At 34.8% G+C, this 13,933-nt stretch overlaps 1 protein-coding gene and 1 pseudogene across 1 annotated transcript; one reads left to right on the forward strand and one right to left on the reverse strand.

Annotated features, from left to right (window-relative positions):
• The first annotated feature begins 436 nt into the window (after window positions 1–436).
• On the forward strand, window positions 437–11,860 carry LOC149174224 (glycosyltransferase BC10-like). Its single transcript, XM_089422556.1, has 2 exons — window positions 437–835; window positions 11,216–11,860. Exons 1-2 carry the CDS (start codon window positions 437–439, stop codon window positions 11,858–11,860), a joined length of 1,044 nt encoding a protein of 347 aa, XP_089278682.1.
• LOC149174225 (chitinase 1 pseudogene) lies at window positions 7,837–8,950 on the reverse strand (annotated as a pseudogene).
• Window positions 11,861–13,933: the final 2,073 nt, after the last annotated feature.

A 13,933-nucleotide genomic window follows, 5' to 3' on the forward strand; every position in this document is an offset into this window, starting at 1 on the left:
AATGCCTCCACTTCATTTTCTTCTTTTAAATGAATTCCGCATCCTTCTTTTAAGCGAATTCCAGTGATAATCCTGCCAAAAGTTGTTGGTTTTCTTCATTAATTAAAAATGTAAACTTCCACTTCTCACATGTAATTAGCCTGCATTCATGGCATGTGATGGGGCAGCAATGGCCGACAATTGACTTCAGGTCACACTATTTTAATGCCTGAATCGCTTTTGACGGGCATCGAAGGCTTCATATTTTCAAATTGTTTCAGGCTTTGATGAATCATTTGAGTTAACGGAGAATGCGATGGCAGAGAAAATAGGACTTGTGGGGATTCGATCACAGTCACTCTGCAAGCGAGAATGGCATGCGCAGCTGGTGAAGATTTTGACGTATCTAATCGTCATAGCCTCTGCAATCGTCTTCGGCGTCGTCGCAACCTTCACCATGACGCGTTATTTGAACCCCCTGGCAGTGTTTTACCCTGTCGGACAAGCTTTGCTGACCCCGCCAACGCCATCGCAAAGCGTTGTTTGTGATAACAAAGAGGACCCGGCGAGATTCGAACACTGGATCAAGCCTCAGGCTCTGATGCACAACATGAGCGACGAGGAGCTTCTGTGGAGGGCGTCCATGGTGCCACACAGGAGCAAGAAGCCATTTGAAAGGGTCCCCAAGATCGCATTTATGTTTTTGACCAGGGGTCCACTTCCCCTTCATCCCCTGTGGGAAAGATTCTTTCGCGGCCATGAAGGATTGTATTCTATTTATGTCCACCCCATGCCATCTTTCAAGCTCAATGTCACCAACACTTCTCCTTTCCATGGCCGCGAGATTCCCAGCCAGGTAAATCTTCCACCCACCATTTTACAATTTATTCCCCTGGATTTGATTTTTATAATTTTAATTTATTGTTATATGGTCAATCATATATAGTTATGTGGTTCCTAGAAATGTTGTTATTCTTTTCATTCAGATTCAATTCTCTAATGCGATATATTTACTTCCTACTTTACTTCATACTGAATATATTTTTGTAATAGCTTCAGGTTATTGTTTAAAGAGTATTTAGAAGAAACGAATATATATTTAATTATCTACAAATATGAAATGTTTTTAATTGGATTTAATACATATTGAAATATATTTAAGTTTTTATTAAATTTATATTACAAGCATATATCTATTTTAATTCTAGATTTAAAAGTAAAAAAGATCAAATCTCTCTAGGTGCAAATCTCTCAAGGACCCTTCTCAATACTTGATAGAGACAAATTTAAGATGGATCTATGCTAGTTCAATATTTTGATATTAAAATAAATAAATAAATATATACTACTTAATTATTGGAAATTTTATGTCTTTAAATAGGCCACATTATAGAAGAATACCATAAGAAAAGCCATGTTTGTCTTCTATACTATGTTGGAGAGTGTTAAATGTTGCATGTTAATTATATTTGGAGCATCTAATCATTTGTTTTTTTAAAGTTGGCCTAGAAATTTATATGAATTCCTAAACAATAACAATAATTGTTGACTTTCCATCAGGGAAACTAAACCAAAAGCAATAAATCTTCCACCATTTTACCATTCGTCCCCATGTTTGTGTTTAGTTACGAGATTTTTTTTATAATTTTAATTTATTATTATATTGTGAATTATATCTAGTTATGGCCGTTTCGAGAAATGTTGTTATCATTTTCATCTAGATTCAATTCTCTCATGTGACATATTCACTTCATAATGAGTATATCCTTGTAATGACTTAAAGTCTTGTTGTTTAAAGAGTCTTTATAAGACACACACACACAGATTCAATTACCTACAATCTTTCATATGTGTATTTTATATTTTTAATTGGATCTGATCCATATTGAAATATATTTGAGTCTTTATTAAAATCATATTACCAGTGTAGATCTCTCTTAACTCTAGATCTATCAAGCGTCGAAAGGGATCAAATCTCTCAAGGTGCAAAACTTGAGGAAAGGTTCGCACGTTGAGAGATTTGATCTCTCTCGATGCTTGATAGATCCGGAGTTAAAATGGATCTATGTTAGTTTAATATTTCTATATTAGAAATTGTTGGCGAAAAATTGTGATCAGGTTGAGACCCTAGGTTTAGGCACAAGGGCCAACAAAGGGTTTTCCATAGTCTAGTGTAGCACCTATATTTTCACCTTACTCAAGAGAATAAGGTGTATCACTCAAGGTGTGTCGCGACCTTACTTGGTTAAGGGACTAGAGCTTGGCATCAAGAGAAATCACACGAAGCTACCAACACTCGTTGAACTCAGAACCAAGACATCAGGCATGCAATTGTTGTAGATGACAATAGTTTAAGTATTCAGAAGGACACATAATATTCATAGGCATTCATAATAAAAACTTTAAAAGGGGACACATAAACTTAGCACAAGAAGACTCAAGCATCCCTGTGATTTCCTCTTTCATTAGTTTCAGGCAACATTACATCAGTACATTCAGCTCAGAAGCCTTCTTGACAGAACAAATATTAGAAATATAAGCTAATATATGACCTGGTGATTATAGATTCATGTGGGCCCAATAGGCTCCGCGATAGCATTTCGGTACACTTCCCTCTCCCTCCTAGATTTTCCTTCGACCTTGTAAGCAATCTTCTCCCTTGGACTGTTGTTACTTCCTCATATGCTCCTCCCTTTCATTTTCGGCTAACTTTGTTTCTCAGTTGCAACTGCTTCCTTGGTTGTCAATGAACATCCTAGCTTGGTTGTCACTGCATGTGCCCTAATTTTCCTGGCTGATCTTCCGCAATTGCCAAAATTCCATGAATTCTCTCTCCTTCCTCGAATGCCTTCTCTGTGACTTCCTGTTGGCCACCTTTGGTCAGAATATGGCTAACGTCAAAACACGAAAAAACTTTGTCTCCAAAACGAAAGACCCAGCACAAATAAATTATTTAATTATGTATGTCTGTGTGTGTGTGTGTAAGTGTAATAATATAAATATATTTAATATAGTTTGAAATTTTATGCTTTTAAATAGGCTACATTATAGAAGAATGCCACAAGAAAAACCATGGTTGTCAAAACTTAAAGTCTGGAAACTATTGATGTTTACATAACATTACAACATCTCTTCCATACTAGACTAGAGAGTGTTAAATGTTACATGTTAATTATATTTGGAGCATTTAATCAATTTTTTTTAAAGCTAACCTGAACATCTATATGAATTCCTAAACAATAACAATAGCTGTTGACTTGCCACCAAGGAAACTAATCCAAAAGAAATAAAATAGAGTCGTTGTCCATAGAGTCTGAAAGATTTCATTATTCCAAATGACTTTCCCAAAAGTATCATTTCTAAAATGCCTAGTACTAGTCTATGAATTGGAAATAATGTTGATACCTAATACATGTCAAGCAGAAGGGGAATTATTAGCATCAAGAGTGTTTTTCCTAGCAACATTATGAGGGTCTTTAAACTCCAAGCCAAATGTCCACCATAATAGAGTGGTTATGTTCTGGTCAAAATGTTTGATCTACAACTACAACTCATCCTAGAAGGAGAAAAATCTCATGATGAGCCTCATTCCTTTCTACCAAAAATTTACCCATGATTGTTTTCATTTGTTAATACAAATTTGACCATTTAAAAATCATTGGTGTTCTTGCTTCATGTATTTCTAATGTGTATAATCCATTACCCAAGGTTTACATCAATTTTAGCACCAATAATGCAACTATGTTCCACTTGCGTCTTGGCTTCTCCCAAATTAATTTCTTCCCAAATGTCTAGAGGGGTTTGAGCCAAATAAGTCACTACAAATGATTTTTTGTGCCTTGTTGAGCATAGGAAGCTAGTTGAAACGCTGGCCATGATGTCCTCCTTGGCTTGAACCAATCTAACCCATTTCATCAAGCCTTGAGAGGGTGTGAGCAAGAAAGAGCAAGTTTGAAGGTTGAATGTTCAACCCACCAAACCTCGGGAAATGAGGAATGCCCACAAGGTTGAGCCAATTTAGAGAGGCAAGAAGGAGGATGCGATGGGGATATATGGAGCAGAAAAAAAAGGTGCATATCTCCCTCCAAAGAAGGGATGCATGTAACTGAGGGACCAACAATACCAGACAAATTATGATACAAAGGAAAAAACCTCCAACTCGAACTTACCCAAATAAGAGGTGCAAGATGGAAATTATTGAAGAAGAAAACAAAGACAAAGCATTTCTCTAGTCTATCCATTCTCGGATTGGTTATACCAAAGAATGAGCAATGAAGCATCCCAAACTTGTTTTGAATACAACAAGCCATTCTATGGAAAACTATAATGGTAATAAAAACCTTGACTTGACCAATCCCTTCCATAAATCTTTGAATGTGACATAGAATTGTTCATACATCCATCTATCATTTCCAGACACAAGTGGATGGAGATTTATAGTAGACTACTAACTTCATCACTAGGGAATCACATCCCTATCACCCCATCTTGAAGTGGAGCACCTAATCATTGATTTAATTGAATCAATCATAAGAAGGTGTTTATTGGATATGGAATTAAATTTCACATCCAATGAGTACTCGCTCTACATGATTTCAATAAACTCATGGTGAGATATACTAGAAATACTCTTAGTAGATCTACATATATTTTTCATGTATGTCTAATTTATCTCAATGTGTATTTATTAAAAATATGTAGAGTAAATACTCATTGAATGCATAATTATTTCACATCCAATGAGTGTCTACACTTAAAATATAAGTAAACATATTAAAAAAAAATGAATTAAAGAACAATTAAAAAAATGTAATTTTCTTCATTTCTCTTTGAAAATTCAAAAACTTATTTTATATTTTAACTGTTATTTTGTTATTTATTTTAAAAAACTATTTTAAACTTCAAATTTTATTTAATATATCATTCTAATAAATGTTTTTGTTAATTTTGTTTACTAAATACATAAATATATAAAGTTGAAAACCACCATGTAAAATAAACATTATTGCAATGCATTTTAGTTTTTTAAACCACCGCATGAATGTAAAATTGAAAACTATCCACAAGTACAAGGAGATTATGAGCCCACAAGAGGTGGAGGCAATGGTGGAAGATTGGATAATATTATTATATTGTTCCATATGTATTTATCGTAATCTCTCCACCATTTTCCGAGGGTAATGAAACCTTAGACTTGATTTCTCCATGAGGGGAGATATTTTCTTATATTTACCAACCTAAGACTTGATTTCTTCGAGAGGGGAGATATTTTCTTACGTACATGTGGTATCATGGAGCTTGAGATTATGTTATTAGTCCCTGCCATCTGGCAATGGCCAGGGACTATTGTAATCGATTTGTTCGGTTTTAGCATTAGTTCAACCTGCTTAACCTCATGAATAGCCACCTCCTATCGCGGATATCCAAACTTTCTTAACTTTTTTAACCGTCTTCTTTTTCATCGTCTTATTTGGCCTCTTCCCGAGGCAAGAGGGCGGAAAGCATATGTTATATCATATTTTTGGTTCAAATTTGTAAATTTAACTTCAAACTAATGCTGGACTAATGCCAGCATTAAATCTCAGGCATTTTATGTTAATCAAAATATGTTTTGTATAATAGAAAACCATCTTATGATAGAGAAGCACCACCGCACTGATGCCACCACCGCTTCCTGCCACAACTGCCACAACTGTTAGGTGTCGCACTGTTCTTCTATTTACATGACACGTCTTTGACATGAATTTTCGCATAAAAAAGAGACGGTAAAAGAAAAGGAGGAAGATACATACATCGCAATGGAACAACTCCTTGTTCTGAAACCGAACCCTGTAATGATTTGCCAAGAGGGAAATAGGCTGTCCAGAATTGCCAAAGCCGGGTCGCCTCAAAATGTTAAGCTTTCTGCAATTCTGCAAGGGCGCCCTTTTCTTTCTTTCCTGCAAGGATGAGCGAAATAAATTCAGGCGGGGCTGAGAAAGCTGAAGGACGCTCTCACGCTGTTGTTCCTATCGAATGAGTAGCTTTTCCCTTTCATCTTCAAATTTGGAAAATATTTCTGCAAAATTCAAATCAAAAGGACCGTATGATGAGCTTTCTTTAGCGCTTAGAGATAATAACCTATGAATACTTAATTTACATGCATCTGCACTGTATAGAGCATTCGATGCTACTTACACATATTTCTGGAAAATATTTATGCAAAATTCAAATGAAACGGATCGTATGATAAGCTTTATCGAGCGTTTGAAGACAATAAGCTATGAATACTTCTTTTACATAGATTTACAGAGCATTCAATGCTTCTTCTACATATTTACTTCTGAACGAATTTCGAATAATTTCATTTCCATAGAAATTTCGAGTAATTATAGTTGTCGAAACGTTTATTATTGGAAGACGGATGAACATGACAAGAAATCTAGAAAACTAGAGTACTTGCCTTTGTAAGCTTGCAAATGAGAAGCTTTCTCCTTACAAAACTTCTCATAAGCTGCTTGAAACTTAGCCGACTCACTTTTCAGAGCACCCTCACACTGCAATCATTAGATTCTTCTATAATCTCCAATCTTCATATCTGCGAGTTTGGCATTCAACTACAAAACTACTGAAATTATTTAAAGTTCAAAATATTTCATTCACAGTTACCTCCTTGCAGGTCTTGGTCGCAGCTTTTATGAAGATTTGCCTGTACGCGTATATCATGATAAGTATGTTAAATGTATTGCACTCTTCATCGCATGAATGGACAACAATAAAGTGTATTATCACCTTTCTTTCTCGAACTTTAGTTTAGCCTCGTCCAGTGTGGACTTGACTTCGGATGAAACACTGAAAAACAGAACTAACAGTCAAACCTTTTTGCCACATACAGAGAGAATACTGGAAAAAGGTTTTGAATCTGTCCTAACCACTGCCTTTTGCATATCGTGAAAATGCCTCGGGGTATCTGCTCTCTGCCCATTCTGAGCATACCCTACAATCAATGCAGCCCATGCAGTCCATGATATAACGTATAGTGGATGCATTTGGTTAAACAGTTCAAAGGCTCTCTGAGCCCTCCCACATTTGGCATATGCCTCGCACTGATACCCTAACTTATTACATTCTCATGAACTCCATACCCTGTTGCAGAGTTCCTAAACCAGCGCCTTCATGTGCCTGCGCACTTAAGGCCTCTCAGTGTGGCTACGCACTGAGAAACGGTGTCGTCATGAAAATCCCTCAAAATTGGGCAATTCTGGCTCCAAAATAGCCAAATTATGGGCTACAACAGGATTAAAATTGCACAGAAACTAAATCCCTCTCAGCAGATGGCCTTGCATTCAGTTACAGCCGCAACATCATACTTGTGCCCTCGGCCTACATGATACGCTGAGAATAGGTTGCTCATAGCGACGGCGATAATGGCAATGCGACCGACAACTTACAGCGAAGGCGATAATGGCTACGCGACGGACAATTCATTGGTCTTACTGAAGCCGATACCTGGGCATAGAAATCACGGAGTTAAAGCCGGTTTGACATGTTACACTATCTGTGAAACATGCAGCCAATAAATTATGTGCACAGGTGTTATGCTCTGGAAAAACATGATAATTTGACACGCGTCAGGTATTCTGCATGTTTCTTCGCCACGAGACGATTTACCAAGCGAAGAAAATCATAAAATTATTTTCGTTTGCACGATGTTCATTAACTTTCGCTGACTTATGCACAACGTTCACTAACTTACGCAATAAGCTGTTATTTTCTTTTATATAATGTTCATTAACTTTCGCTGACTTATCCATACCGTTCACTAAGTGTAAAATGAAAAGGGAGAAAAAACAACTGACCAAATTTTCAGTAAATAGGCGAAGTAAATTTGAAATTCCAAGGCTGGCGGTTACAATGCAATTGGAACCCAAATATTTATTCCTTTAGTTATTATAGGGCATCGTCTGAGTGAGTGATGATTCGCTATGATAAGTAGCGGCTATCAAATCAATCCAGTCACGCCAAAAGAGCTTCTGCTTGCTTTTCATATTTGAAGCCATTAGACTTTGACTTGTCTGCACACCACACAAAGATGCCCTCCAATTCCCCCTTCTGCTTCAGCATCTTGCATGCCCGAAAGAACCCATGATCGGGCAAGAGACCTCCAGCGCCTTTCTCTGTACTAAAACTAACCAGTATTCTCCCTCCCTTGTACAGAGATGCCTGAGTATTGTAGTGCTGGATGAACTGAGAAACCGTGGTGCTGGCATCGTACGCGTAGAACTGGAAGTTAACGTAGTCAATCACGTGCCCGTATTTGCCCCATAAGGCTGTGTAATGGGACTGCACAGCGCCCCTGTCTTCGAAGGGGGCGATGGACGCGAAGGAGATGACTTTGCTCCGCTTTAACCGCGTGATCAACTGCCCGATGCAATTTACAAACGTGTTATCGTCGGCCTGAAAATGCTCGTAGTCGATGTCGATGCCATCGAGATGGTATTCTTTGATTATCTTCGACAGCGACGTGACAGCGTTGTTAACCCACGAAGACACCGACGATGGCTTGAACTGGACAGGGTGACCGTTGCCCACGCTATCCCCGCCTAAGCTCAGCGCGACCTTCACGTTCTTGTGTTGGGCCTTTATGGCCTGCACGGCCTTGGGAGTCAGGCTGCCGGTGTCCCAGAAGATGTTGAACTTTCCGTTTGTGGGAGAATGAAGTGGACCTCCACCGCCGGATTGATGGGCACATCTGAAAATTTCACGCCGTTGCTGAAGGCGCCTATGTATTCCCTCAAGATATGGCCGTTCGCTCCTGCACACAGATGCACACAAATAGAAGAATGTTATGTTATGCCTAATAATTTTCATAAACAAAACAAGTTTAAGCAATTCTGGATTCCAAAAGCGCTTCCATACCCATAGCGATAGGAAGCAGATTATGCAGCAAAAGAACAATAGCCAGAAGTTTGCGTATCTCCATGGAGGCCATTACTACACGCAACGACTGCATTGAAAGGGTCAACTGAAACTAATTACAAATCTTTTGAATCTCATGGTATTTAGGGAATTTGAATCTGTCCTGAATGTTAGGTTACTAACCATCTGAAGTTTTGTCGTGAGTGTATTTTCAGGAACTATAATTATGGTGCGGCTGGAAATTACCTGGGCCTGAATAACCCCGACATTGTAGCTCAGGATGATTCAATCTCATGGAAGACTGCTGTCTGGTTTTGGATGTTGGATAGCAATTGCCACTCTGCTATTACATCCGGGCAAGGATTCGGGGCAACTATTCAAGCAATCAATTCCGGAGAATGCAATGGCGGTAACTCTGCTGCAGTTACTTCCCGCTTGAATTATTACAATAATTACTGCAGCCAGTTTGGCGTAGATCCAGGAAGCGATGTTAGCTGTTAGGATTACTTCAATAAACAGATTGAGGCTAAATATAATAGCTAGTATGGGCGGAGTAAGTCTAAAGCTAAGGTTGTTTCCTAATTTTTAACTTGATGCAGGGACTTGCTGCCTCGCAGCTTCCCTTGTTTGATATTTTCTTCGTCTTCCCTTCAAATTACCTAAACGATTATAGTTCATGCATTTACGATAAATATAATTCCTTCAGTAATAATCATCAATATGCTTTAACGATATGGGTAATATATGATAACAATTACCATGCGTATTATCAGGTTGATAAAGACTACAATCCTTAGTATTTGCATATTTGTATATATAATATAATTTATGGATATTGTAGTGTTATTTAGATGGTTTTTTCTCTGATCTTTAAGTTTTTAAGACTTGATTTAGTTGAATTTTTTAATAGAATTGTATCTTTAAGTTTTTTAGACTTGAGTTAGTCGATTTTTATTTTTTTTAATAGAATTTCTTGATTTTTTTTCATTTTATTCTTTGTTTTTTAGATGTTAATTTGTTGGACTTAGAGAGACTTTCTCTCCTAGTTTGTTGAGGTAGTTTTCTTTAATGTAAATTTATAAAATTTTGTTTTTTTTTAAATAAAAATTCAGTTCGAGTTTGTATTCATTCTTGTTGTATATGAATTTGGTTATGAGTGAGATTTCCCACTTTGTTAGGAAATCTCATATCAAATGCCAAGACACTAATCTAGATAGTAATCAACAAACCAACTTTTTATAGCATAACTACCCATGGCCAATGCCATGATATACCACTCAATATATTCCATAGACAAATAGTGGAGGAGATTCCCCTACATGTACTAGTGAGGAGGGAAACAATTGCATGAGGAACTACATTGCAAACAAGAGAGATTCATTTCTTAGCGTTTTGTACGTTGAGACAAAAGAGTTATGGCTAGTTAAATGTTGCTTGTGATGCTTAGGGGAGTTCTGGTAGTGAAAATTTGAGGTAGGTGACTGGAATTGTTATATTATAATCATTGTGGGATGATATATGTGTGGGAATTTAGGTAAAGAAGCTATCATAACATCAACTTGGGAGTGACATCTACAATAGATACTTATGTTTGGGTAGAAAATTGCTAATTTACAACTAATAAGTGGTTAATTTCCACAAAGATGAATATTAAACCTTGATACACATCATTTTTTAATCTTATAAAATAATGGAAATGATTTACTTGTGATTTGAATGAAAATCATTTTATGTAAAACTAAGAAAAAAAATATGTTATTCTAGGAGTTACTTTCTAAGATGGAATTTGGCATATGCATAGTAATGATTTGGCATGTGATTGAGTAATTGAATCCCATGTGTTTAATTAATTTAGTTAGTTTATTAATTCTTTTAAATATATGGTTACATGAAGTTGTTAAAGGAATTGATGAATTGTGATTGTTATAGTTAATAGAAGATATTTAGGAATGAATGGCCTTGCTTCTTTATATAAAAAAAACATGAACATTTGGCATTGTGTTTATTTTGTTTATTTGTTCCAAAATTTTATTGTGTTGTTAAATTTGTGTTTACCACCTATCAAATAAATTTGTCAATTTTTATTTTCGAAACTAATTTTGCGCACTATAACTAAGTTGGTGATGAAGGAAGAAATCTGAAACCAAGGAGGTGGGTTTGGCACTACAAGGTTTGTTGTGCTCCTCTTTTGGAATGAAGAACCTACCAAATCTAGTGTGTCATACCAAAGAAGTTTAAACTCACAATTTATATTATCTCATACTTCATGATTATTGTCCTTTTGACAACTTAACTTCCATGGAATTTGACTATAATTTGCATGGTTGTGTCGTGGCAGATTGTAGAGTGGGGACAAATAAATGTGTGTGATGCAGAGAGACGACTTCTTGCAAATGCTTTACTTGACTTTTCAAATGAGAGGTTTATACTCTTATCAGAGAGCTGCATCCCTATGTTTAACTTTAGTACAATTTACAATTACTTGATCAAGTCAGAAAATAGTTTTGTGGAATCATTTGATGACCCACGCCCTGGTGGAAGGGGTCGTTATAACATAAAAATGGCACCAGAAGTGACATTATCTCAATGGAGAAAAGGGACACAATGGTTTGAGGTCCATCGAAAGTTAGCAATTAACATAATTTCTGACACGAAATATTACCAAATATTCAAGGAATTTTGCACACCACCTTGTTATGTAATTGATGAGCATTACCTTCCAACTATGTTGAGTATGTTATTTGGATCTCTAAATTCTAACAGAAGTGTCACATGGACTGATTGGTCAAGGGGTGGCTCTCATCCGGCAACTTTTGGAAAGGAGGATATCACAGAAGAATTTATGAGGAGGATTCGTGATGTAAATAACTGCACATACAATGACCAAACGATGTCCTCATGTTTTCTATTTGCTCGAAAATTTGCTCCAAGTGCATTAGATCCCCTATTGAAAATGTCATCAACTTTTTGGGGATTTGATTGATCGTGTATTCAAATAATATATATATTTTTTCATCACATATCAAATCACCAACATTTCTTGCAAAAAAGTTCAAACATTTCTTCTAATATAATTTGGAAATCTGTTAAAATATTTTACTACTTATTTGTAATTTCAAACATTTATCTATAATTTTTTTTAAATTCTCATATATTTTAATCTACTCCATATTTAACTTCACTAATCATTTTGTTAATGTTATATTAACTATTCTGAAACTAAATTTTAATTAATTTTACATTTAAAAATCTATTATAATTATTTATACATATTTACATTATCAAATTTTCATAATTATTTATACACATTTACATTATAATATTTTCATTATTTAAATAAGCTAGAATGATATAAATGTTAACTTCCTCTCTCTCTCTTTTAAATCACTTAGCATTCTAAAAATATAATTTATAACTTTATTAAAATAAGTAAACATGTTTATCATAAATTAGTATTTTTTTAAAATCACTTAGCATTCAAAAAATATGGTTTATAGCTTTATTAAAATAAGCAAACAGGGGTGTCATAAATTGGTATTTAGCGTACAATTGGGGAATGCAAATCTTCATCCAATTAAAGATGACGGGAGATGTTTCATTTTGATCATGTAATATTATTTTATAATATTAATATACTCATTTTATTGTAGTATTATTTTATAATATGAATATATTCATTTTGTTTATTCTATTTTAGTATTATGGATTAAATTTGTAATATATATAAATGATGATAAAGAGTTAAAGTAAAAAAAGAAATTAAGAAATTATAGGGAGATCTTAATTTCGAAAACTAAATAATATTTATATGTACGGACTAGTGTTAAGAAGAAAATGAACATTGTCAAAATAAGAACTAGTTCTTATAAGTTTTATAGTGAGACTAGACGATGGTCAATTCCCAAAACATCTTGATTTGAAAGAGTTTGTCACATTTGCAATACTACAAAGCTTGAAAATGAAAAACACTTTATGTTAGAGTTTCCATCTTATGCTTACATTCAATTTAATTTTAAAAATATTTGTTACACTACCAACTTTCTTGACCTTTTAATTGTGAATGCTTCTCTCGCTACTTTTTATATATAAAAATAAAATGTTAACTTTTTTATTTAATCTCTTATCTCTTTAGAGTCAAATAAACCATATAATTTTTAATTGATATTAATCATCATTATTAATTATCTCTCGTATAAAAAACAAATACAAACATATTATTTATCTTAATTATTTTTATACATTTTTAATATAATTATCACTAAACTTTTGTGAAAGGACTTAAAATTTTTCGAATTTGCAAATAAATTTAAAAAATAAAATAAAATTTAATATTTTCATATTTATATTAATAAATATTTTTATTTTAATAATAAAATTAAGAATATGGCAGGAGAAGATAATAACAATGATATGCGTATTAATTAATTGCTTCCTTTATTTAGTATATACAACATAGAAGACCTCTATCATAATTTTACTACAACCCTCTCATATTCTATTAACAAGTTCTCAATTGAAGTTTCAAATAATAAAAGAAATAGCAAAACCAACCCATGGTATGACAAAGATTGTAAAAGTGCGAGGAGAGCAATTAAGGAAGTTGTTGATGAATCTCTTAAAATGGACAAGATAAAAATATACAAAGCCCTAACTAAAAGGAAAAAGAGGCAGTACATTCGTCAAAGACAGGAGAATCTCTTACACCTCTCTAAGGTAGCTCCTAAGAAATTTTGGAGGCAGATTCTGAATAGGAAAACTAAAGATAATAATAAAATTTCTCTTCACGAATGGAATTCCTGTTTAAAAAGCTTTATGAATCTCCAAATGTCATGGATAACTTGGAAACCCTGCTCACAACGAAAGAAGTTTTCTCTTTGAAAGACATTGAGTTTGGGGTTAATCGCCTAGCTAATGGGAAAGCTAAGGACATTGAAGGTTATCAGGCGGAAATCTTAAAAATTGGAGGTCCTGTCCTCATCCCCCACATCCACAAGCTTTTCAATAAAGCAATCAAGCAAGGGTTCCCTAAACCTTCGACTGAGAGCCTCATTATCCC

The sequence above is a fragment of the Pinus tabuliformis genome, chromosome 4_1 (genome assembly GCF_031772625.1).
Source record: "Pinus tabuliformis cultivar Carrire ecotype Pingquan chromosome 4_1, CPIR1, whole genome shotgun sequence".
Taxonomy (NCBI): Eukaryota; Viridiplantae; Streptophyta; class Pinopsida; order Pinales; family Pinaceae; genus Pinus; species Pinus tabuliformis.

What these genes read in the sequence shown, in the direction of transcription:
- LOC149174224 (XM_089422556.1), top strand. Translation starts at nt 437, where the DNA reads ATGACGCGTTATTTGAACCCCCTGGCAGTGTTTTACCCTGTCGGACAA. An exon ending in GCCGCGAGATTCCCAGCCAG is followed by an intron (nt 836 to 11,215) that starts GTAAATCTTCCA and finishes GTGTCGTGGCAG; the next exon opens with ATTGTAGAGTGGGGACAAAT.